At 40.0% G+C, this 24,061-nt stretch overlaps 1 protein-coding gene across 2 annotated transcripts in view; it reads right to left on the bottom strand.

The window, feature by feature from the left end:
* Positions 1 to 1,669: 1,669 nt before the first annotated feature.
* The window catches only part of LOC134586948 (glutathione S-transferase 3-like), a 153,239-nt gene continuing 130,847 nt past the window's right edge, over positions 1,670 to 24,061 (bottom strand). Inside the window, exons 3-7 of one of the 2 annotated variants that reach the window (XM_063442917.1) lie at positions 17,827 to 17,878; positions 16,551 to 16,683; positions 8,065 to 8,206; positions 5,013 to 5,144; positions 1,670 to 1,958 (exon numbers count right to left, since the gene is read on the bottom strand). In XM_063442917.1, the coding sequence (XP_063298987.1) occupies positions 1,833 to 1,958; positions 5,013 to 5,144; positions 8,065 to 8,206; positions 16,551 to 16,683; positions 17,827 to 17,878 (585 nt within the window). In that variant the 3' untranslated portion in view covers positions 1,670 to 1,832. The remainder of the gene's footprint in view (positions 1,959 to 5,012; positions 5,145 to 8,064; positions 8,207 to 16,550; positions 16,684 to 17,826; positions 17,879 to 24,061) is intronic. The other variant, XM_063442918.1, reaches the window with a different exon arrangement.

Consider the following 24,061-nt stretch of genomic DNA (forward strand, 5'->3'; position numbering starts at 1 on the left):
GACTGTAAGCTTGTTTGAGCAGGGTCCTCCTTTACCTATTGTATCATTTTGTAAATGTCTCATTTATTGTTACATTTCCCCCCTTTCATATTATTGGTGCTATATAAATACCAATAATAATCCAGGAGCATATTTTAAGTGTTCAGTTCATTATGGGATTTTTTTCAATTCAATTGCTTCCACACAGGCTACAGTCAAAATTCTGTCTCAAAGCCAGCACTGCAAAATCATGATATTGGTTAATAGCATGGACAAAGTGCTGATTTTGTGATCTGGGCGACCTTGGATGGATTCACATGACTTTTACACTTGAATTAATATCCCTACAAATGTATTCTATGCAACCTGTGATCAATTTAGAAGTGTCTAAATGCCATTCTGATCTCATTTGTAGTGTTTGTCAGTGCAATTCCTGTGACTAATGTGTACAGCATTATAGTACAATGTAATTTACTCTGGATGCCTTCATAAAACAAACATATCCAGTATTATTTATTAAAGGGACATCTGAAGCACTGGAATAACTTATGCATGTTGCATAGATCACTGTGCAAGGCAGGTGCTTATAACTGCAGCAGTTCCTTTTAGTCCTAATGAACAAGTAAAATTTCAGACTTTGAGAAGAATATTTGATAATTCAATTGCATTTCATCCTTTCCTTTTGAACAAGGAATATTGCTAATCAAAAAATATGTACACTATTGGGCATACTCCCGGAACACAACGTTGCAGTGAAAGGAAAACCCTCTGGCAAATTTCAGGCTAAAAAGAGCTTGTTGTGACAGTAGGTGGACATGCATTTAAAAAAAATAAAAATAAAAATAAACAAATTTAGTCTAAAAGCTTTTCAGATTCATATTTAAGTTCTATACAATTTGCTATGAAATTAATAGTATAGGCACCAGAACTGCTGCAGTCTAATGTAGTAGTTCTGGGGCAAATAGCCTGTCCCTAAAGCCTCAGTAATGTAAACACTGCTTTTTCTGAGGAAAGGCAGTGTTTATACTGCTGCCTTATAACTTCCTTGTTTTTGTCGTCAAACATTGCAGTAACGATGTTCAGAGTCTCAATGCGCTGCATGACGCTGAACGCTCTTCATAGGTTTTGACAGAGTCAATACACCTCTATGAGGAGATGCTGAGGGGAGCACTTTATGCATTTGCATCCCAATGCTTCCTTATGGTGAAGCATTGCTTTGGCCGTGACCATCAGGCTTGAGGCAGGCATGGCAGGGCAGCAAACATAAGTAAAAAGTTTTCATTTTATTAGTTCAGGTGGAGCCCAATAATATAAGTCTTTAATATAACATCAAAGCATTAGGAATACATGCTATATTGTCTTTAGAGGACAATACCATAAATGTCTTTTTAAAAGTATGTACGTTTACTACCGGAAAAAAAAAAAAAAAAAGTGCATTTCATAAATACAACAAGGGACTGAAATAGAAAACTATTCAAGGCTACATAGAATAAACCAGAAAAATAGAACTTTTAAATACAGAGTTCATATGACCGAGTTTAAAAACTAAACACAGGGTGGCTAGAACAGAAATCCATTCTAAGTGCTCCTGACCTAAACAGATTAAATATGTTACAACTTTTAGAATATACCCAATTAAACACAATAAGAAAATACGAGAAATAAAAATAAATTAGCAAAATGGCAACCATTTGATCGTATACAACATTTAATGTTTGTTCAAAGCATAACCATTTTACAAACTAGTAAAAGTATGAAGAACGGTTTTAAAATAATGGAAATCATTTTGTGCTCTACTTCTTCCATCAAATATGCCGCTGTTGGATATGAATTTGCACAAACTGAATGCGACCTTAGTACATGCGGAGGACCTCCCTCACGGTTGTCACGTATGTATCATCGGGTTGGTGTTTCCGCTTACTCCCAGGCTGCAGGAAGGCCTTGATAGTTGGGATTTCACTTATTCTCTCTTTAAAGGCCTAGTTGATCAGATGTATATTTAAAAGAATGAGAGACTAGATCAGTAAAATAAAGTACATTACTCTCTGCAGGGTCAGTAAATGGACATTTACATCTAAAAAAAAAATAATCTTTAGTGTTATTGGAAAGTTTGGAAAGTTGAAAAGACCACCATGAATAAGCAAACATTACAAAAAATTATGCATGATGATATTTAGAAAACCACTGCTGCACATAATGCAACATCAACACGACTTAACATGTACATTTTTTAATACAATAAAATGCTGATTTACAATCATGGGAAAACGAAAGTACACCCCCTTTAAATTCTATGGTTTATCATATCAGGACATAATAACAATCATCTGTTCCTAAGCAGGTCTTAAAATTATGTAAATACAACCTCAGATGAAAAACAACACATGACATATTACACGGTGTCATGACTTATTTAGCAAAAATAAAGCTAAAATGGTAAACGCCATGTATTGAAAACTAAGTACACCTTATGATTCAATAGCTTGTAGAACCACCGTTAGCAGCAATAAAGCAGTGACGTTTTCTGTATGACTTTATTAGTATCTCACATCGTTGTGGAGGAAATTTTGCCCACTCTTCTTTACAACGTTGCTTCAGTTCATTGAGGTTTGTTGGCATTTATTTATGCAGAGCTCTCATACTGTGAAAAACACTATCTAACCCCCCCCCTGCCGCCTCTAAATATAGTAAACTCAACTTTATTCCAGTCTGACAGCTATTGGCTCTACCCCTGATCTGCCTCCTTGCTTGCCTATAGGAAAGCATTTAGTTGGCCAATATTGTCAATTCTGATGATCTCAGACAAAAAGGCAGGATGAGGGCAGAGCCAAACACCGCCCTCGCCAATCAGCATCTTCTCATAGAGATGCATTGAATCAATGCACCTCTATGAGGAATGTTCAGTGTCTCCATGCAGAAGGTGGAGACACTTCATGTCAGTGCCCCAGCAAGAGCCTCAAGAAGCCATCTAAGGAGTGGTCATTGGAAGTGTACCTACCTCAGATGAACAACAACACATGACATATTACACGGTGTCATGACTTATTTAACAAAAATAAAGCTAAAATGGTAAACGCCATGTATTGAAAACTAAGTACACCTTATGATTCAATAGCTTGTAGAACCACCTTTAGCAGCAATAAAGCAGTGACGTTTTCTGTATGACTTTATTAGTATCTCACATCGTTGTGGAGGAGTTTTTGCCACTTCCAATGATATGGTCATTGGAAGTGGTGAATTTGTTGGGGCATCCACTCCTGGAAAAATTGGCAACTGTCTTGAATGTTTTCTACTTTTGAATAATCTTTCTCACCATAGAATGTTGGACTTTCCTTAAGGACCGTGGACGCTTGAGGTACGTCCAACAAAGAACAGTCCTTAACCCCTTAAGGACCAAACTTCTGGAATAAAAGGGAATCATGACATGTCACACATGTCATGTGTCCTTAAGGGGTTAAGAACCACGGACGTACCTCATACATCCGCGGCTAATTTGGGCAATTGGTCCCCCTGCTGGTGAAAAAAGTAAAAAAAAAACACCAAAAATAAAGTTAATAAATATATATATACAATGTACCCCCATCTTAGCCTTGTACTGCAGAGAACTTGAGATGGAAGGATTTCCCCAAGTGAGTAGCTCATTTAGTAGACAGTTGGTTGTTAGAGTAGGACCTGCCAAAGATGGGGTACATTGACATTGTGGCAGGCTTATGCAATGTATAATCATTTAATGTAACTAAACCCCCATTATTTTTTGCCTAGATTAGGTGTTTTTAATAAAACTAGCAAAATCTGTCAGCACCAAAGTAGCCGTTTAGTAGATAAGGGAGTGCGCTGGATTTTCATTTTTACTGCACTTATTGGCCCCCAGTAGCACCCCATTTAAGCATGTTCATGTGAGTGCAGCCAGCCCCTTGTTTTCCCTAAAATTTTATTCCAATCCATCCACACTTGGAGCCAGTATTCTATGGGCTCCAAAACCAGGTGAGCAACTTTTCCTTTAAATTACTAGTTGTGAACCTTTATCAACACTCTACACTATCGTTTTTTGCACTTTATGTCTCCTGTATATAAATACTACATTGGAGTCTGTGAAAGAGTACAAGGAAGAAGGTCTCTGATGCTACCTTAAAGGCACAGGAAGCGAGTACGTTCAGAGCCATAAAGTTGAAAAGGCTCTTGACTTGTGAGCATTCCCTCTTTTACATTTTTGCTTTATTTATATCAATTTACAAACGATATTGTACTATTGTGTATTTCTTTTTATCTTGTTTTTCCGGGAAATATATGAAAATGCCCCATGCTGTATGGGTAAGCCTTTGAGTTTCTTTAGCGCTGCACTATACACTGCTGTGTGTGAGGGGTAATATCACCTAAACCTGGTTTTAGCACATTGCGTGTTCATTTTCTCACTATTGGTTTTCTGTGTAAATAGGAGAACCCAAAGAGTGCTACAGCTGCTAGTAGATAGACAAACATCTCCTTTTTTCTATATAATCATATTAAGCGCCCGAGTATCACACTAAACACTTTTTTTTTTACTAAAATCTATTCTCAGTGATTTTCGTTTCTGTTCTCCCTTATTTAGATAATTTGTAGTGTATAGTATCTGTATAGTGAATTTTTACTAATTTCCCTCACTGGTTTAGAGGTCATTTACCTCAACTTTGTAATCATACTTAATAAATGTTATATTTTGTATCTTTATTATAACAGTGATATTATTAGGTCAGATCACATTCTCTTTATGGCATTTATGTTAATTTAGATAAGTCCCAAGAGTGCTGACCGGTCTTGAAATTCTCTTGGCACTGTAAATAATTGATCCCCATAATTGCAAGCCCAAATTGTATTATTAGAGATTGAGGATACTGGATAATGTTAAACATATATTAATCATTTGTTGTAGGGTGTGTGGAGACTATTGAGATAATGCAATAATTTCCATATAACTGTTCTGTCATATCTAGGATTTCACTACAACTATGGCCATTTTCACATTTCCCCCAAAAAATGTTTTCAGCATAGCATACCTGGAGCGAAGGGAACTCAGAGAGGATATCAGCAGATTTTTCTTCCACCATTAAGATTGCCTCCAACAATTGTACATCTGCAGAGCTCAACTTCTTGCCAACTAGAAAGTTTTCTCTGTGATCTTGTAACACCTGCAACATGGACACACAGAGGTTTACTTATATTTATTATACAGATATATTCGCTCTGCATTGCACAACATTTTTATGTTTTTCCAGGAAATATGAAATTACTGGAAAACAGAACAATGGAGCAACGCTGACCACACTGATATGGAAACACAGCTACTGAGCAACAAGTAGGAGAGCCAGTCTTTAATATACAAGGGTCCAAATTTGTACAGTCATTTTACATCCGTGATATATGCAGAAAGTGTCTCACCAAAAAATGTCACGTACTGCTTTAGTTTAAGACATGGACCAGGCATTTAAGATCATGGGATGTTGCTGAATGATAATGGCAGAATTAGGAACTTTACAAGCATAATACTGATAAAAAGGATCAAAAGATTGCCAATTGAGTCCCACCAATAAGAGCAGGATCATTCATATTGTGACCGCCTTCAACCAATGATTTAAGCTTACAGGCAGAGTGTGCCCCGGTCTTGCCCAGCTCATAATTCAGCCAGTTCTAGGCAAACTGGATTGTAATTTCTGAAGAGAGGTCATATTTAGGTCAACTGAAAAGTAAACATTGATTTAAGTGTTATAAGCATAGTAATTGCACACCAGTCCTAATCAAGCCTAAAGTCTTCCAACTTTGAACAATAGTGATCATAACAAGGAGGAGTCTGATTCCTGAACATTATGAAAACTTTACCATCTGTTGTTGAGGTTTGCTACAGTTTCAGTAACATACCAAAATACCAAAAAGCAGCATGGGCAAGAACACGGTCAATACCATGAGGTTACCTGGACCTGGTAATCCCAATCAATAAATAAATATATAATCTTAATCATAATAATAATAGTGACAGAAGTCACCATCAGTGGGTGCATAAGACCGACACTTCATATAGGTGCCCGAAATTATTTTATCATGAAGTCACCCTGTGCCCATTATATGTGCATGACTTGTATTATTGTTATTTGTTAAAAGTTTGTGTGCTCTTCCGTTTTGCTGATGCTCTCTACTAACTAGGTGAATTTGTCTGTACAGTGTCATCTGTTGGTTGCAACTGTTATGTGCACTAGCTGAATAGCAAGGCTGGTAATTTGCATATTCCATTAGATTTACATATTATGGTTTCTGCAGGCTTGGGAGATATTTCTTGTAGATATTGTCTTCCCCAACCCTTTATAAATGTTTTATTGTGTTATTATGAGTGTCTGTATGATTTCCCATAAGATTTGGTTACATGTATTGGACTGAGTGTGTCACCATGGGTTTAATATAATACGGATAGGGGCTAGTCTTGAGTGAAAATAAAGGATTGTGTGTTAGTTCCATAGGAAACTGTGTGTCCTGTGTGGTTTATCAAGGGATGCCATTAACAGTTTCTTTACCAGTTGACTGGCTGCACACGTCCCTGATTTCCCAGACGAATTAACAAAGAGTTAGGCCTGAGAGTCATAAATGCCTTCGTCAAGACAGTAGTTGGAGACATTATAGGCAGAGGTGTCAATACCTAGCAGTAGAACAGAAGTGGAAAGGCAGAGGAAACGATACCAGCCTGGAAGAAGAGAGCTGCAGCCCGGCACGGTGGAAGAGGTCTTCAGAGTTCCAAGTCAAACTTCACTTAGTGGGTCTAAAGTGCTCCGAGATCGCTGGTAGCAGAGAGGAAGGTGACTTGGCAGAGGTACTCTGTCAGAGTACAGGAGCTCCGTCACAAAGAATAATCAGGGTAACTGATTTCTTTCTTCATGTAGGATGAGAACTATTTCATGAACATTGCCAAAGGGAAGCTCATACCAGGGCTAAACAAATGCCAGGTGCCAGGTTGCCATGGCGACCATTAAATATTTCCTGATATCTGGAGCCTCCGATGTGACTGGCTGTCTCAGAGCAGAGGGGGGCAGTCGGCTCACGGAGGGCTGAAGCAGTGGGAGAGAGGCAGGCGGCTAACTTACTGCGCTGCGAGGGAGCTGTAATCTCCCTGCTCTGCTCCCTCGCTCGTCTTGCAGTGATGCTGAGAGCCTATGATGTCACTCCGGCACAGCATCACTAAACAGTGCACGAGAGGGAGCTAACAGAAACCCCGCTGGACCCCAAGGTAGCTGATACACTTCAGCTCTCCCAAAGGTAGGAAGTGTTTGTGGATTTAAATTAAAATAAAAAAGTAATTATTTGTGAGTGTATGTGTTGGTCTGTGGGTGTGTGTGTCTGTGAGTGTGTGTATCAAATCAGTACGTTTGTCTGTCAGTGAGAGAGGTGACCTGCCCCTCTCCAATAAAATGGGAAAGGTGTTTTTACTCAACCTTTTTCCTACGCCATGCTGGTGACAGTGTGCAGCACTGACATGAAGTGTCTCCACTCTCTGCATGGAGACACTGAACTTTCCTCATAGAGATGCATTGATTCAATGCATTTCTATGAGGAAATGCTCATTGACCAGGGTAGCGTTTGGCTGTCCAACCTCCTTGGCAATCTCATCCGATCCAATGCTTTCCTATAAGAAAGCATTGTGATTTGCTCAGCTCTTCACTTTTGATAAAGTCAGCCAAGGAGGCAGATCAAGGACAGAGCCAGCAACAGCAGACTAGAATAATGGTAAGATTTTGCTATATTTAGGGGCAAGGGGGGCCACGAGAGCTAGATAACGATTTTAGCTTTACAGGTTTGTGTTCCTGACCATATAGTGTTCCTTTAAATCGTTGGCATATCTTAAATCCACATAAATATACGTAAACTGGTTTTAGAAAAAGAAAAGTTAAACCACGCATCTGTGATTCAAGACAAAACTAAAATAAGACTTTGGGAGACTGAACTGCCTATATATATAGCATGTGCCTCCAGATACCTTGTGTATATATGTTTCAATGAGATTAAAGTGTGTACAATATTACACCAACATCACATAAGCAGCCATAAATAGTATTAAAGAAGAGTCACCTTTTCATAGACTGGGAAGTATCTTTTCTTTGCCTTCTCTATAATGAGCTCAATGTTCTTCTCTTTGTCCTCTGGTAGTAGGAATGGATGAGACATCATCAACTCCATGAGATCAGTGGTCCCTTCTACATACATATCAATTCTCAAAAAAACAAAAACAAAAAATGAAATTAAATTCTGGTTTCAAGGGTAGAACCTAAAATGCGTTCATGCTTGTGTTTACTAAGCCAGTTCCATTCTGTAGTGTAACATGCAACACGGTACCAAGATACTGTTTTTTTTGTTTATTTTTGAGTGTCATAGGAGTAAACAAAAGAATACACTTGTCATCCCTTTGGGACTTAACTAGCTTACTTGGTGTTTTCTAAAAACACTGACCACCATTGTAACTCATGCATTCAACCCTGTGCATTTTAATGCATTTGTAACCTGCATAACAAAACTCATATTGTGTATGCAGCCTGACAGCCACTGCAAATGAAGTTAACTTAACTCACAAACATGAACATACAGAGGCTACTATTGATCGGTCAAAACTAGTCAATTAATCTCTTTGAGTGTGAATCTTATTGCTATCCTCCCCCAGTCTGGAATGGACGGAGGAAAAACGGTAAAAGTACAATCCAGTTCAATAAAATGCATCCAAGAAAATGTATCATTAGATGCAGGTTTACTTTAAATAAAAACAAAACAAAACAAAAAAAAAACCTCTTGCAACATAGCTTCAGCCATTGTGTCTCATTTATAGAAGGAAGCTGTGAGATATCAAGCAGAAGTTGTATAGCTGTACATTTCCCAAAACACCGTGCTCAGTGTTCAGATTCAGTGATACATGTGTGTATTCACAATACAGCTCCTCGCAGCCTCCAACTTGGAAAATTAAAAATAATAAAATTAAGAGAGATTTTCAAGTCAAGCAAACTTATATGCTCACTATCTACTCACAGATAGCTTTGGGGGATGCAGGCATTTCTCAAATCAAATTTCAGGGGAAGCAAAAAAAAAAAAAGTTTACTTTTCAGAAGAAAATGTTTTTCATATTATTTAGTGCATTGCGGAGTATCTGTCACCACACAGATTCCACAGCTGACATCCAAGGGACCTGTGCTTCCATAGCCCCTGATGCACTCACACAACCATTTTCAGACGCTGGCTTTGCTTAGAGCTATTTACGGGGGCTGGTTCCTCCACATCTTCTATGCGCTGTCATCATCCAGAAATGAATACTCTGCGAATAACTGGATGTGCGCTATCTGAAAGGGGCGTGCTGCTGCGCAGGGGCGGACTGACCGGTCGGGCACTTCGGAGTTTCTGTTTCCTGTACCCGGCCGGACTGACAGGAAGGTGCACACTCAGTGTGCACCTTTCTATCACTCCGGCCGGGCACCGCGGACCGGAGTGCAGCTCGGCCACGCTACAGGGGAGGGGGTAAGAACAAAGAGGGGGGGGGAGGGGGTAAGAACAAAGAGAGGGGGTAAGAACAAAGAGGGGGGAGGGGGTAAGAACAAAGAGGGGGGAGGAGGGGGTAAGAACAAAGAGGGGGGAGGAGGGGGTAAGAACAAAGAGGGGGGAGGAGGGGGTAAGAACAAAGAGGGGGGAGGGGGTAAGAACAAAGAGGGGGGGAGGGGGTAAGAACAAAGAGGGGGGAAGTAAGAACAAAGAGGGAGGGGGGTAAGAACAAAGAGGGAGGGGGGTGGTAAGAACAAAGGGGGGGTGGTAAGAACAAAGAGGGAGGGGGGTAAGAACAAAGAGAGAGGGAGGGGGGTAAGAACAAAGAGGGAGGGGGGTAAGAACAAAGAGTGGGGGGTAAGAACAAAGAGGGATGGGGGTAAGAACAGAAAGGGCTGGGGGTAAGAAGAAGGAGGGAGGGGGTAAGAAGAGGGAGGGGGTAAGAAGAAAGAGGGGGGGGTAAGAAGAGAAAGGGAGGGGGGTAAGAAGAAAGAGGGAGGGGGTAAGAAGAGGGAGGGGGGTAAGAAGAGAAAGGGAGGGGGTAAGAAGAGAAAGGGAGGTGGGGTAAGAAGAGAGAGGGAGGGTGGTAAGAAGAGAGGGGGGTAAGAAGAGAAAGGGAGGGGGTAAGAAGAGAGAGGGAGGGGGGGTAAGAAGAGAGAGGGAGGGGGGTAAGAAGAGAGAGGGAGGGGGGTAAGAAGAGAGAGGGATGGGGGTAAGAAGAGAGGAGGGGGGGAGTAAGAAGAGAGGAGGGGGTAAGAAGAGGGGGAGGGGGGAGTAAGAAGGGAGGGGGGAGTAAAAAGAGGAAGGGGGAGTAAGAAGAGGGGGAGGGGGGAGTAAGAAGAGGGGGGAGGGGGGTAAGAAGAGGGGGTAGGGGGTAAGAAGAGGGGGGAGGGGAGTAAGGAGAGGGGGGAGTAAGAAGAGGGAGGAGTAAGAAGAGGTGGGAGTAAGAAGAGGGGGAGGGGGGAGTAAGAAGAGGGGAAGAGTAAGAAGGGGGAGTAAGAAGAGGGGGAGGGGGAGTAAGAAGAGGGGGAGAGTAAGAATGGGGGTAAGAAGAGAGTGAGGGGGGATTAAGAAGGGGGGTATGAAGAGGGGGAGGGGGGAGTAAGAGGAGGGCAATTGCCCCCTCCCCTGTCCGCAGGCACCGTGCGGGTAGGGGAGGGAGGAAGAGAGGACCCGGGAGCTCAGCCTTCAGCTCCTCTGGGTCCTTCTTGCGCGAGCACAGATCGTTGCCGCGGTTACCACGGCAACATTACGGCTCTTGCGAGAGTAAACTCTAGCCCTGGAGCTACGGGCTAGAGTTCACTCTCAACACTGTGACCACCAGGGATTCCTGGTGGTCGCAGTGGTGAGAGTGAACTCTAGCCCCATAAACACACTGCCCCCACACACCATACACATTCACACACTGCCCCCATACACCCACACACACCATACACATTTACACACATTGCCTCACACACACACACACACATACACTGCCCACCCATACACACACAGCCCCCCATACTAACATTACCACACACATACACAGCCCCCTCATACACACATTGCCCCACACACCCTACACCCCCTCACACACACTGAACCTTTCACACACACTGCACCCCTTACACATTGCACCACTGCTCCTATACCCTACTACAGCCTCATATCCCAGCAGACCCCAGGTAAGTTGTCAAACTGTTATTAAACGGTTTGACTACTTACTCTGAAAGGGGGGCCCGGCCCTCCTGGCACCATAACGACTACACAGAGCAGTAGTGGTTATTGTGCATGGATTATTTCTTTAAATAATCTACAAGTGCCCCAGTAGCCAGCAAGCCAGCCAGCCCACAGGCCGGCCAGCCAGCCCACAGGCTGGCCAGTAGCCAGCCAGCCCACAGGCCACCAGTTAGGCTTACAGCCAGCAAGCCCACAGCCTGCCAACCACAGCCAGCAAGCCACAGCCTGCCAGCCAGCAAGCCACAGCCAGCAAGCCAACAGCCTGCCAGCCGCAGCCAGCAAGCCCACAGCCTGCCGGCAGTAGCCAGCAAGCCCACAGCCTGCCAGCTGCAGCCAGTAAGCCCACAGCCTTCCAGCAAGCCCACAGACTACCACCCAGCAACAGTAATTAAGGTAAGAGGAGCCAACTTGGCCTAGGTATCAGCGAGCTATGTTGTGTTGCTATATTGTGAATAGGAACCAGAGTGTTGGAGAGACCCCCCTCCAGGCCCCATTAGACTCCATTGTAGTCTCTAATGGGACCTGGAGGAAATTCTTTCTAACACACTCTCTAAAGGACACTGAGATAGCCTCTGCTAGAATGCTCCCCCCCCTCCATGGCCCATTATCCCTCAATTGTAGTCTCTACTGGGGCCTGGAGGCGACTGTTTCCAGCAGGGACACTGAGATGGCCTCTGTTAGAAAGACCCCCTTCCAAGCCTATTAGACTCCATTGTAGTCTCTAATAGGGCCTGGAGGGGATTCTTTCTAACACACTCTCTAAAGGACACTGAGATAGCCTCTGCTAGAAATACCCCCCTCCATGGCCCATTAGCCCTCAATTGTAGTCTCTACTGGGGCCTCAAAGGGATTATTGCACTTTTGTTCCTTGTGTCTAAAGATTGTGTAGGGTGTGGTTGGAGGCGGTGCATGGAGGCGGGACATGGGTGGCGCTTGCTGCGGAGTATGGGTGGGACCTGTAAGGTGGCCCTTGATTTATTTTGCCCGGGGGCCCTGAGGGTTCTCAGTCCGCCCCTGCTTTAACCCTTTGTGTCACTATACCCCACTCCCTCTAGCATGTGAGCTCATCGAGCAGGGCCCTCAACCCCTTCTGTTCCTGTACATCCAGTGGTCTGATCTCAATTATGTGTCTGTTAGTCCACCCATTGTACAGCGCTACGGAATTTGTTGGCGCTATATAAATAATAATAATAATAATAATACCCATAACTAGGGACAGTGGAACTGGTTGTAGGTAATAGGAGCTGTCCAATAATCTAGTACTAATTAATACAATGGTCACGCAAGACCAACCCCTAGGTCAATCGCCCCAAATCATCGCTAGTGCCTTGCCTCACCCTCTCGCAGGGATTATCACCTCACCTTTTACATCCAATGATATATGGATCTTGAACAGTCACTGAAAGGTCAACACCCTGCCACAATGATTAGTGGCAACAACAACACGGCCCAAATCATAGATAGAGCCTCTCTCAGCCACTTGGCACCTGATAAGGCATCACTTTCCTCCTGGCACAGTTAGTTTTTTGCCACTATGCAATAGCTATTAATCCAATTCCATCCTACTAATGGTGTGTTTTAATTTCCAGTTCTCATTTCAGGTACCTTACTTAACACCTTAAGGACCGCCGACGTACTAGGTATGTCTGACAAAAAAACGGTCCTAAAGGACCGAGAACTTACCTAGTACATCCACGACATTCCTTATTACTTACACGATCGCCGACGTTCCCCCGCCGGTGATCGGTGTTGCTCCATGTCTGGGGGGGACTGCCTGACAGCCCAGACAGTCCCCCCTCGGCAAATTAGGCCACGTGATCGCTCTAAAAGAGCGGTCACATGGCTGCAATAGGCGTCCATAGTGCTGCCTGCAGGTGGACTGCCTGAATGGACATGTTAATAAAAAAATATATATATAAAATATGTCATACTAAGTGTATTTTTATATTAATATATACATATATGAATATAAAAAAATACACTTATAATTAAATCACACACACACACATATATATTATTATTAAATATAAATAATAAGTAAATAAAACTAAAAAAAGCATACACCCCACGAAACCGACACCTCTCCCACACAACTCACCCACACAACTAAGTGCCTGAGTCGGCTGGACCATTAAGCTCCACAGAGTGATTTCCCAGCCCACACCACTCAAAGCCTTAAGCAGGACGCACAGCATGGCGACACCCCCACGACATAACTCACTTACCCCTTATCACCCTTAGGTACTTTGTAAAGCAACATTGCTCACCTTCACTAATATCAGTACCTAACGGCACGTAATGTGGTTTTTAACCCCTCAGAGCTGTATAGAACAACCACAATCACTGCAACTCTTACAGACTTGCTACACAGCTTGGTCCCCACCCATTGCAAAGGAAACAGCTAGTCCGCATTATATGTTTAACTGCAATATAAAATGGTGCACGCTATTCAAACCACATGTATTGTACAACTAAGATGTCTTAAGAGAATCACACATGTGATAAAATGTGTATAATCCCCTGCATTTGCACTACAAAAATAAAGAATTTATAAATAAATGTGTTTTTCATTTGTAGTACATCACAGGCACGTAACAAGGTAAGGGTTTATTACTTATCGTACAGTTACTTCATAAGCCTAGACTCTCTATAAGCATACCAAGAACATCAAACAAAACTATTAAAGAATTTCACAGACTTTCCGATTAATGTATATTTATCAGGACTAGGGTGGCATTCGCTCCTTTTTTTTTCACATTAATTAAATTAATAACATAATACTACAAACTTTAATGGATAGGCATTTAACATAATTATTATATTTTCTAAACGCAACTATTGCCTATTTAACCAAACAAACGTTCAAGGGCATACAACAAGTAGACCATTCCTTAATACCTTGATAACCACTCACACCATTCAGAAATATTAAGTCACCTGTTGAAAGTCATACTAATAAGGCAGCCATGTACATGTATTTTGGTTTCTTACGCCAAAGGAATTACAATAATCATGTCATCGGTTTCATCCAGTGAAGCGAATATCAATGACCTTATCACTATGTGGGATCATCAAGTATCATATTAAGACCAATGATCCTCCAGTAAAATTCCACATTATCCCACTAAAATATATGGTACCCAGTAAACAAGAGAACATTATTGCTGCTAATTACAGATTATACAGGGTATGCGCCCTTGCAGTCATACGCTGGAAGCCACTCACGTCAGCTAATTCACATAACGTCTCTCTTATTGGGACTTAGCTTTTACTCTTCTACGCTGCAGGACATTCTGTATCAGTGCAGCATTGGCTGATTCTAGCGCAGAATTTCAGTACGTATCATTAACGTTTAGGGCGCTTGTTATTAAGTCCGGATATGTAAAACCACAGAATTTACATATAAAAAGAGACTGTACATTTTTTTCCCCCATGACTATAAAACATTATATATATACACACACACATAAATACATACACACACACATATATATATATAAATAAAAATGGATAATCAAGATAGCACTCACAGGATTTGAATAAATATAAAACTTAACTTTTAATCTTCCAAATCAATTTTTTTTTTTTAAATTGACGTTTCAGTCTGTTACACACAGACTTTCATCAGGACTAACAAGTAAAATGCACAAACATACATACCGTGTTTCTCCGAAAATAAGACCGGGTCTTATATTAATTTTAGTCACACAAAACACACTAGGGCTTATTTTCAGGGTAGGGCTTATTTATTTACGGTACCGGTATGTACATTGAACCCCCACTTTAATTAATCCACCCCCTTTAATAAATCCACCCCCCTCTAATTAATCCACCCCCCCTTTAATTAATCCACCCCCCCTCTTTAATAAATCCACCCCCTCTAATTAATCCACCCCCTTTAATTAATCCACACCCCCTCTAATTAATTCACCCCCCTTTAATTAATTAAGTCCCAGACATAAAATACCGGTATCTACTCACAGTTCAAAGAGTCCGACCACTGGGTGCCTCACCGCCCGGAATGGATCCTTCCGCTGAAGATCCGTGAAGGCAGACTGACGGCGCTGCCCACGTCGTCATCACGCTGCGGACGTCGTCATCACGCTGCGCGATGCCGCGGCCCGCAACGCTCCTCCCCCTCCTCATTGAAGAAGTAAGTCCCGCCGGGCCGCAAAGGTAAGATGCCTAGGTCTTATTTTCGGGGTAGGGCTTATATTGCAGTCCACCCCGAAAATTCGGCTAGGGCTTATTTTCGGGGTAGGTCCTATTTTCGGGGAAACACGGTATATATATACACCAAAATACAAATATACAATTAACTTACCCACCATCGGAATAAACTGTTACTCCCTGATGATAAGCATTAAATCCAATGAACACTTGTTCAATACTGAGATCCATCTTCTACAGACCTGTGGTTTAAGTCTGCCAATAGTGGGAATATTTCTTACACAAAATCCTCTTGGGATCTGTAATTTCCGATGATACTCAGATAAAAAAAAAGGCCATGTAGATCTAAATCAGTCTCTCGTTTTCTTAAACGCAATAACTCAAAATATACGTCCCTAAGGGATGTAGTGCTAGGCAATTCCGATGTAGATGCTGCCCAGCTTTGGAATTATGCAGTACTTATGAGAGAGTTTGATTTGGGCTGTATATTATTATATATTGATTGCCATGTTTCTGTGCTTTCAGTCAAGGGGTTAATGTGTTTTGTTTTAACTAGGTGGCTATGGGTTACCATAGCGACGAACTCCCAATGAGGCCGTCTGACGGGCGATCACGTGACGTGGTAATGACACTGACGCAACGTGATGACGTCACGTACGCACACGCTGACGTCAGCTGGAACCCGCACGATTTTCGGACCGGGCTGACAGGGAGTAACAGTTTATTCCGGTGGTGAGTAAGTTAATTGTATATTTGTATATATATGAATGTTTGTGCATCTTACTTGTTAGTCCTGATGAAAGTCTGTGTGTAACAGTCTGAAACGTTGATTTTTTGATTTGGAAGATTAAAAGTTAAGTTTTATATTTATTCAAGTCCTGTGAGTGCTATCTTGATTACCCATTTTTGTATTTTCGCCTGACAAGCACCGGGCAAATATTTATTTTTGTATGGAGTGCAGGATTATTTTATATATATATATATATATATTTATTTTTAAACACATACACACGCAAACACACATGTTGGCTTCTAAAAAGTCAGCCATATTAAGTAGAATAAACACATCTAATAATTTCATACATAAATTTAACAATCATTTAAAATTAGTCACAACAACATTTTAGTAAATGGACAGGACATACAATACTCTCTCCTTTAGATCCTTCCCATAAAGGTTATGCTTCCTAGCAATATACTGCAGAATGGCTTTAGATTGTACCAACTTCATGCCATCAATTTCCACCATTGGCACTTGCTGGAAAAGCAAAGCTCTCTCTGGGAATAAGAATCAAACAAAAAAACGTCATTCTCCTATTGACTGTATATTTATATGTCACATAATTACATTATAAGTCACATTAATGAAGACGACATACCTAATTTAGTACATTTTGCATATGAATGAGTCATTGTGAAAAGGAATTGTAACTGAGAATTTTTAATATTCTGTTAATTAATCCCCTATAATTCGCACATTTGTTTTTGTGAGGTCTGAAAAATAAAATTAAATGTGCAAATCCACACAGAAGACGTGTTCACTGCTATCCTGAACTCGGCAACTTCATTTTGGCATCCAACCATCAATGTAAATGTTGCCCTCTTCTTCAACTGACATTTTTTGTTTTATTTGCACTGTGTGCCCTAGCTGTGCCTGAACGGAACTGGATTATGATGCTTTGAAGGGCATTTGTACACTGAGGAAGAGATAGGGGTCCCAAAATGTTTGTCTTTCATATTCTCTTCAAATAAAAGTATGGTTCCACACATGGGCCTGATCTACTAAGCTGCTCATTGAGTTACCTCCTACTTTTGCTAACCCTGTACATTAGGGTGTGTAAACCCAGCTGTTGAGTGACATGCTAAGCTAGATGGGTTAATCTATCTCTGTGCCTGTTGTGGCAGAAGACGTGTAAATGATGACAGTGCAAACATGCAGTATTTCCACCATGTACAATGCTAAGCATCTTAAAATTTAAAGCTGCATAAAACTGGGAGAGTGGCTTACAATTGGATCGATAAAATAAACCTGCAAATCTAAGACGGCCTCTCAGAAAGTTTTGGATTTCCTATATCAGGTTTGTCCAAGTACAGACACTGCATGCAAAAACGTTGGCTGATCTCACTAAGCATGCAAATTAGTGGTAATTCCACCAAGCCTATGCATGAGTGAAACATTTTTTGTTTATGAAGAACCTCTCCCATTAACATCAGTCCAGCAGATATTTATGGGATAAGAACAGCCCCTCATAGTCCAGAATGAGATCCTCTTTATTTAAGGATTCGTCCTAAATTATGATTTGGCTGGAAAATTCTGTAAGTATATTTTTAGTTTTATTATTTTATTTGTTGAATATTTTTATGCTTTATCAACATGATATAAAAAAAAAAAAAAGTTGGTCTAGGGTGTTACTACCATACCTTTAAGCAGAGCTTCATACTGTTCCCTCTTTTCTAAAAACACTTCTTCAAACTGCAAAAGAAATCATAAGATTTTTTGACATTTTTTGTAAAGGTTTTTACAATTACAAAGTGTCGGAAACAGTAGGAAACAAAATGATAACAATTCCAGCTTAACATCTAAAAACAGGCTCATAACTACAAATGTATAAGATCAATGGGCAGAAAACAACCATAGGAACTGTAGAGGATCTTCAATAAATCATAAGATAACACTGAGTAACACTTTATAAACAATATAAATTATAGAGCCCCCACACAAAACAAACAAACACAAAAAGCTGATCTAATAAGGAACAAAGCTTAAGCTATTCACTTATGTTCTTTCTCTGCTTTAAACCTGAATTATACAACAGACCTACTCATTGAAAAATGCATTGTAGTTTCTCTTGTGCAATGCAGTCACAAGGTTACATACTTAACCCCTTAAGGACACAGCTTCAGAAGCTTGTCTTACCCTTAAGGACACAAGCACTTTTTACATTATTTGTTGTTTGTGTTCAACTGAAATTTGCATCTCTCTTATTTTTGTACCAACACATATTATATACCGTTTTATTTAGACGACAAGAAGGGCTTTAATTTGATGTGACATATACATATATAAATCCTCATTTATTACAAAAAAATATAAAATAATAGGGGGGGGGGGCAGGGGGAGAAATGCATTTTTTCAAAGTTTTGGCAATAATCACAAGTGGATAATATGTCCAGCTTAGAAAAAGTAATTCAAAATCAAATCACTTATGTTTCTTGATTTACAGAGTACATAATATGTGTAGGATTTTAGTTTACTTTGAAAGTTACAGGTCACAAACTACAAGGTCTAAAATAAAATTTCAATGAAACTATTTTAGAAGTTGGTAGATTTGTCTTGGAAGTTTAAAACCCATCACAGAATACAAAATTGCCACACAAAAGTATATATTTATATAAAGTAGACATCACAGGCTTTTTACCTAAGGTTATTTTAACACTTTTTACGTAGCCATTTCACCGCCAATCTCTTCTAAATATTGGAGTAAAATTTTGTTTTTTTCCCCTCTATTTTGGCATGTACACATATAACAAGGTTTTTGTAATATGTATTTCGTAAAGCTGGTGTGTACTATTCCTGCACATAACCCCATATGGTGTATAGCTATATCAACAGAGTACAACGTACCCCCATTGTATGCATTTGCCACTATTCTGTGAAGCTACAATGTCATATAGGAGACCATGCTATTTCTGTTTCTATAGTTCGAATTTTCATAGATGGTCCTATGTCTGATTTTGTGGCATTATAGCAGTTTGACTTTTCAAATAACCCCACAAAGGCCCTTCATTTGAGAAAGCAGACACACTCCAGGGTATCTGTATTTATTTATATACATTTTTTTGGTTTTCAAAATATAAATACATACATTATTCATTATCATATATTATATCAAGGTTACATATAAAATGTACACTTAGACATACAGTGTGAAGATAACTACATTACTTAAATTACCTAAGTGCTGTGTGGGAGGGCAGGGCTGTATGATGGGAGGAAAGGAGAATATTATATACTCAACTCAGGTCATCTCAGGGTCTCAACTAACCTTTATCACGTCGCTCCCAAGATCTTTAACCAGTTGTCCTAAATACAGTATTTAGCTTGATTAATACAAAAATTAGAGGCAATTTCTCGTCCCATTCTACACTGGAATTTGGCACGTTCTTTAATTTGTTGCCACGATTCAACCTTAGAGGTTTTCTAGTTTATGGCCATAGAGCTTTTAAAGGCCATTAAAATATGGATCAAAAAACATCTTTAGCTTTTCGGTAAAGATGGTAAATTCAGATGTAATATTGCCATCTCTTCCATCCACACCCGGTTCAATCATAGGGAAATATTGATATAATTTCGAAAAGTGTTTCCCACCCAGATTTAACAAGAGGACATTCCCACCATATATGTATTTCATCGGCTATTTCAGCGCCACATCTCCAGCAGAAATATCTATCCTGGGGGTACATCTTTAGTTTTTGCGGTGTTAAATGCCACCTTTTTAAGATCTTATAATGGGATTCCATTATATCAAGGCAATGAATTGATGAGTATACTGTTGGTAATTCAGCTTACCACTCTGTGATAATTTCTTTTTTGAGATCTCTAGTCCACCTGTCTTTTGCCTTGGGGATAGTGACACCTTTAATAGCTTGTATTATAGCTATAGATTTTGAAAGTAATTTTGTATCCTTTCCAAGTTCAATTATATTGTTTAATTTGTCCACTATTTCGTTTAATTTTTTTTCTATATATTGAGGTCTTTAAATAACTTTTGATTCTAATATAATTAAATATCTCCTGCTGTGGAATATTATAATATTGCTGTAAATTTTGGAAGGTTTTAAAGCTTGATTGATTCCAGAGAATGGAGATTTTGGTAATACCATGTTGGACCCATAGTGACAATTCCAAATTTTCTAACATTCATCAGGTGTGTAAGTGGAAACGTTTTTCCCCTGCTAATTTGTTTATCCATGGAAGGATCTTGCACACAATTAAAATCACTCATGAGTAACACTAATCCCAGTTTCATTTTTTCTAATCTTAATACAAATCTATCATGGTATCTGACCGGTGCGTGATTTGGGGCATAAATGTTGGCAATCGTGTATTTACCTTTTATTTCACATATTATAATCCATCTTCCCTCTTTGTCAATATCCTGATATTTAATAATTGGATCAATATCCTTTGAAAAGAAAACAGCCACCCCTCTTTTCTTTTTATCTAGCAAAGAGGATGTGATAATAAATGGGAAATTCTTACTTTTTACATTAATCTTATCCTTTACACTCCAATGAGTTTCTTGAATACATCCTATCTGGACCCTTTTTTTAAAATTAAAAATTCAAAAAAGATTTCCTTTTTTTGAGGGGAGTTGAGACTCTGAGTGTTAAGAGACAACAATCTCACCATTGCCTCTTTTTCTCCTCCCCCTAAAACCGTACACCCCCACCTTCTGCCTCCAAATAGCTTGTATCTTCATACACATACAAAAGACAAACAAAACAAACAGTCCGACTATCATTTTCCACATCTAAAAGATAGGAATTTAGAAATGGATTCTGAGGCCATCCCCAGCCTCTGAAGCCTTTTGATAGTATCTTCTTTACTGTGATACTATTGGTGTGGTGTTGCAGCCCAGTAGTAAAATAACATTACGGCGTTAGATAAAATTAGGCACGTATATGAGTGAGAAAAAAAAATAAAACAATTCTAACCAAATGAAAGAGAGGGAAATATACAACTTGCCCCTAACATGTAAATAGTCGTAGTATATTAAGGTTTCTCAACTTAAGTTACTTGGAAAATGATTTGACCAATAATGCTACACATTATCCAATATCTTAGTAGTTTTCAAAAGCGATATCGATTGATAAAAAAAATATATACCATGACCATTGTTCTAATGTGTCTCATAATACATTTCTATTCCTATTACAATCCATTCAAAGTTTCCTTCCTTTTTTTAACGGGAACGGAGAAGAAGGGGAGCGGGAAAAAAATTTAAATCTGTGAAATCCCCATTTTTTTTTATTTCTTTAACCCTTATTTTTCATTAGTATCTTGTCATGATTTCTTTCTTTCAAATTATATTTATCACTGTGCCCTTTATTCATTATAAATAGTAGTAATTACCTTTTTGTTAATCAAACTTGATGCAGGGGAATGAGATAAAAACCATCTCACAACTGCTGCCTACCCAGCCAGCTACGGGAACCCAACATCTACACCATGCCCAACTTATCAATTTCATACGTAGCACCAACCTCATCCCAAAGGGGAATAGGGACCTCACGAAATTCGAATTGATATGTCAGGAACACACATTAAAAAGGAAAATTCTACCAATTATGTTCTCTCTTCTGGTAAATGCGAATTCCCAGGCCATACCACACTTTGCCGTGAGGTGGGTGGAGGAATTACAGGTGGAAATCACTCCGAGTCAGTGGAAAGCCATTCTCTTAAGGGCACATAAATCTTCAACTAACTTAGGCACACAAGAAAGCAACTATAAACGCATCTCGAGATGGCACTATACGCCCGCGAAAATCCACAAACTTCACAATAACGCCACAGACGAATGCTGGAGATGTTACCAACATAATGCCCACACAACACATATATGGTGGCAATGCCCAGAGATCCAAAAATACTGGAAACGTATCCACGCAATGATCTAGACAATCTCATCCACAAATATCCCTCTCTCTCCTGAATATATCATACTCCTAGCGCCCATCCCAAATCTCAAGACCAACCCAGCCAGGTTGATAGTCCACCTACTGACAGCAGCGAACCAGCTGATACCCATACTATGGAAACAGGAACCAATACCCACATTCAGGGACTGGATACACAGGGTAGAACTTGTCAGACAAATGGAGGAGATCACCTTCTCGATTAGTAAGTTACTCAAAATATGCCCAAACACAAACCTTTATCCAAACACAAACAATCCCCCCCCCAGGAAAATCAGCTCAGAACCAGATACATGCAGGACAGTACACTGACGTAATACAGGTATCCAGCTACAGAGATGTCCTACCTTCTCTTAAGCAGTGATGTTGGGCGGTAGGGCTAGCAAGTTTATCTTTGAGATACATCAGAGGCGGACCCATACGAGCCCGGAGGTGACAGAGTATTTGTACAACCCTGAGCTACTAAAGACCATGTCAGGTTATCCCACAGCTAGTACGGAGACCGCCCCCCCCTCAAATACTTGCCAAATCCTTTGTAACCCTGTTTAGTCACTGTTACTGAGACATGGTATAATGAAAAAAATGACTGGGACATAGAAATACCAGGGTACTCTTTATATAGAAAAGACAGGGAAGGCAAGAAAGGGGGAGGGGTGGCCCTGTATGTGAAGGATAGCATAAAATCTAGCCTAATAAAGGTTAGTGAGACAAACATAGAGTCCATTTGGGTTACGTTAGAATTTGGTAATCACACAGTAGTTCGTGTAGGTGTGATTTATAGGCCCCCAGGACAAATTGAAGAGTTAGATAATCTACTAGTTGAAGAAATAGCTAAAATGACAATGAAGGGGGAAGTTATCACCATGGGTGACTTTAATCTTCCTGATGTGAATTGGAAAACAAAAATAGCTACTTGTGCCAGAAGCACACATATTCTAAACTCCCTACTGGGATTGTCTCTAAAACAAGTCGTTGAGGAGCCAACTCGTAAAGAGGCCATACTAGATTTAGTGTTAAAAAATGGAGATTTGGTATCAGATATTACTGTAGGTGAAAGTTTAGGATCCAGTGATCATCAGTCAGTGTGGTTTAATATAAGAACAGTGACTGAGTCACACCACACAAAAACAAAAGTTTTAGACTTTAGAAAAACAGACTTTTCTAAAATTAGAATATGTGTAAAGGAGTCATTATCAGACTGGAGCAACTTAAATGGAGTCCAAAATAAATGGGATTATTTAAAAGCTGCACTACTGAAGGCAACAGAAAATTGCATTAGGCTTGTCAGTAAAAGCAAAAAATTCAAGAAACCACTGTGGTACTCCGCAGATGTGGCCAAAATAGTAAAAAACAAAAAGTTAGCATTTAGTAATTATAAAAAAACCCAGAGTGAGGAAGACAGAATGACCTATAAGATTAGGCAGAAAGAGGCTAAGCAAGTTATAAGAGCTTCCAAATCACACACAGAAGAGAAAATAGCACAGTCAGTAAAAAAGGGGGACAAAACTTTTTTTAGATACATAAATGAGAAAAGAAAAGTAAAACAAGGATTAGTTAGATTAAAAACAAAAGAAGGAAGGTATGTAGATGAGGATAAAGGTCTAGCTGACTGCCTCAATGAATATTTTTGTTCGGTATTTACAGCTGAAAATGAAGGAAAGGGACCTCTGTTAAAAAAAAGGATAAATGAGTCATTTATTACATGTGAGTTTACAGAGGAAGAGGTTCTATTGCAACTGTCAAAAGTAAAGACAAATAAGTCAATGGGACCTGATGGAATACACCCAAAGCTATTAAAAGAGCTTAGTGGTGTACTAGCAAAATCATTAACAGATTTATTTAACCAATCATTGTTAACAGGAGTAGTCCCAGAAGATTGGAAGTTAGCGAATGTTGTGCCCATTCACAAGAAAGGTAATAAGGAGGAGTCGGGCAACTATAGGCCAGTAAGCCTTAC

This window comes from Pelobates fuscus, chromosome 2 (genome assembly GCF_036172605.1).
Source record: "Pelobates fuscus isolate aPelFus1 chromosome 2, aPelFus1.pri, whole genome shotgun sequence".
Classification (NCBI taxonomy): Eukaryota; Metazoa; Chordata; class Amphibia; order Anura; family Pelobatidae; genus Pelobates; species Pelobates fuscus.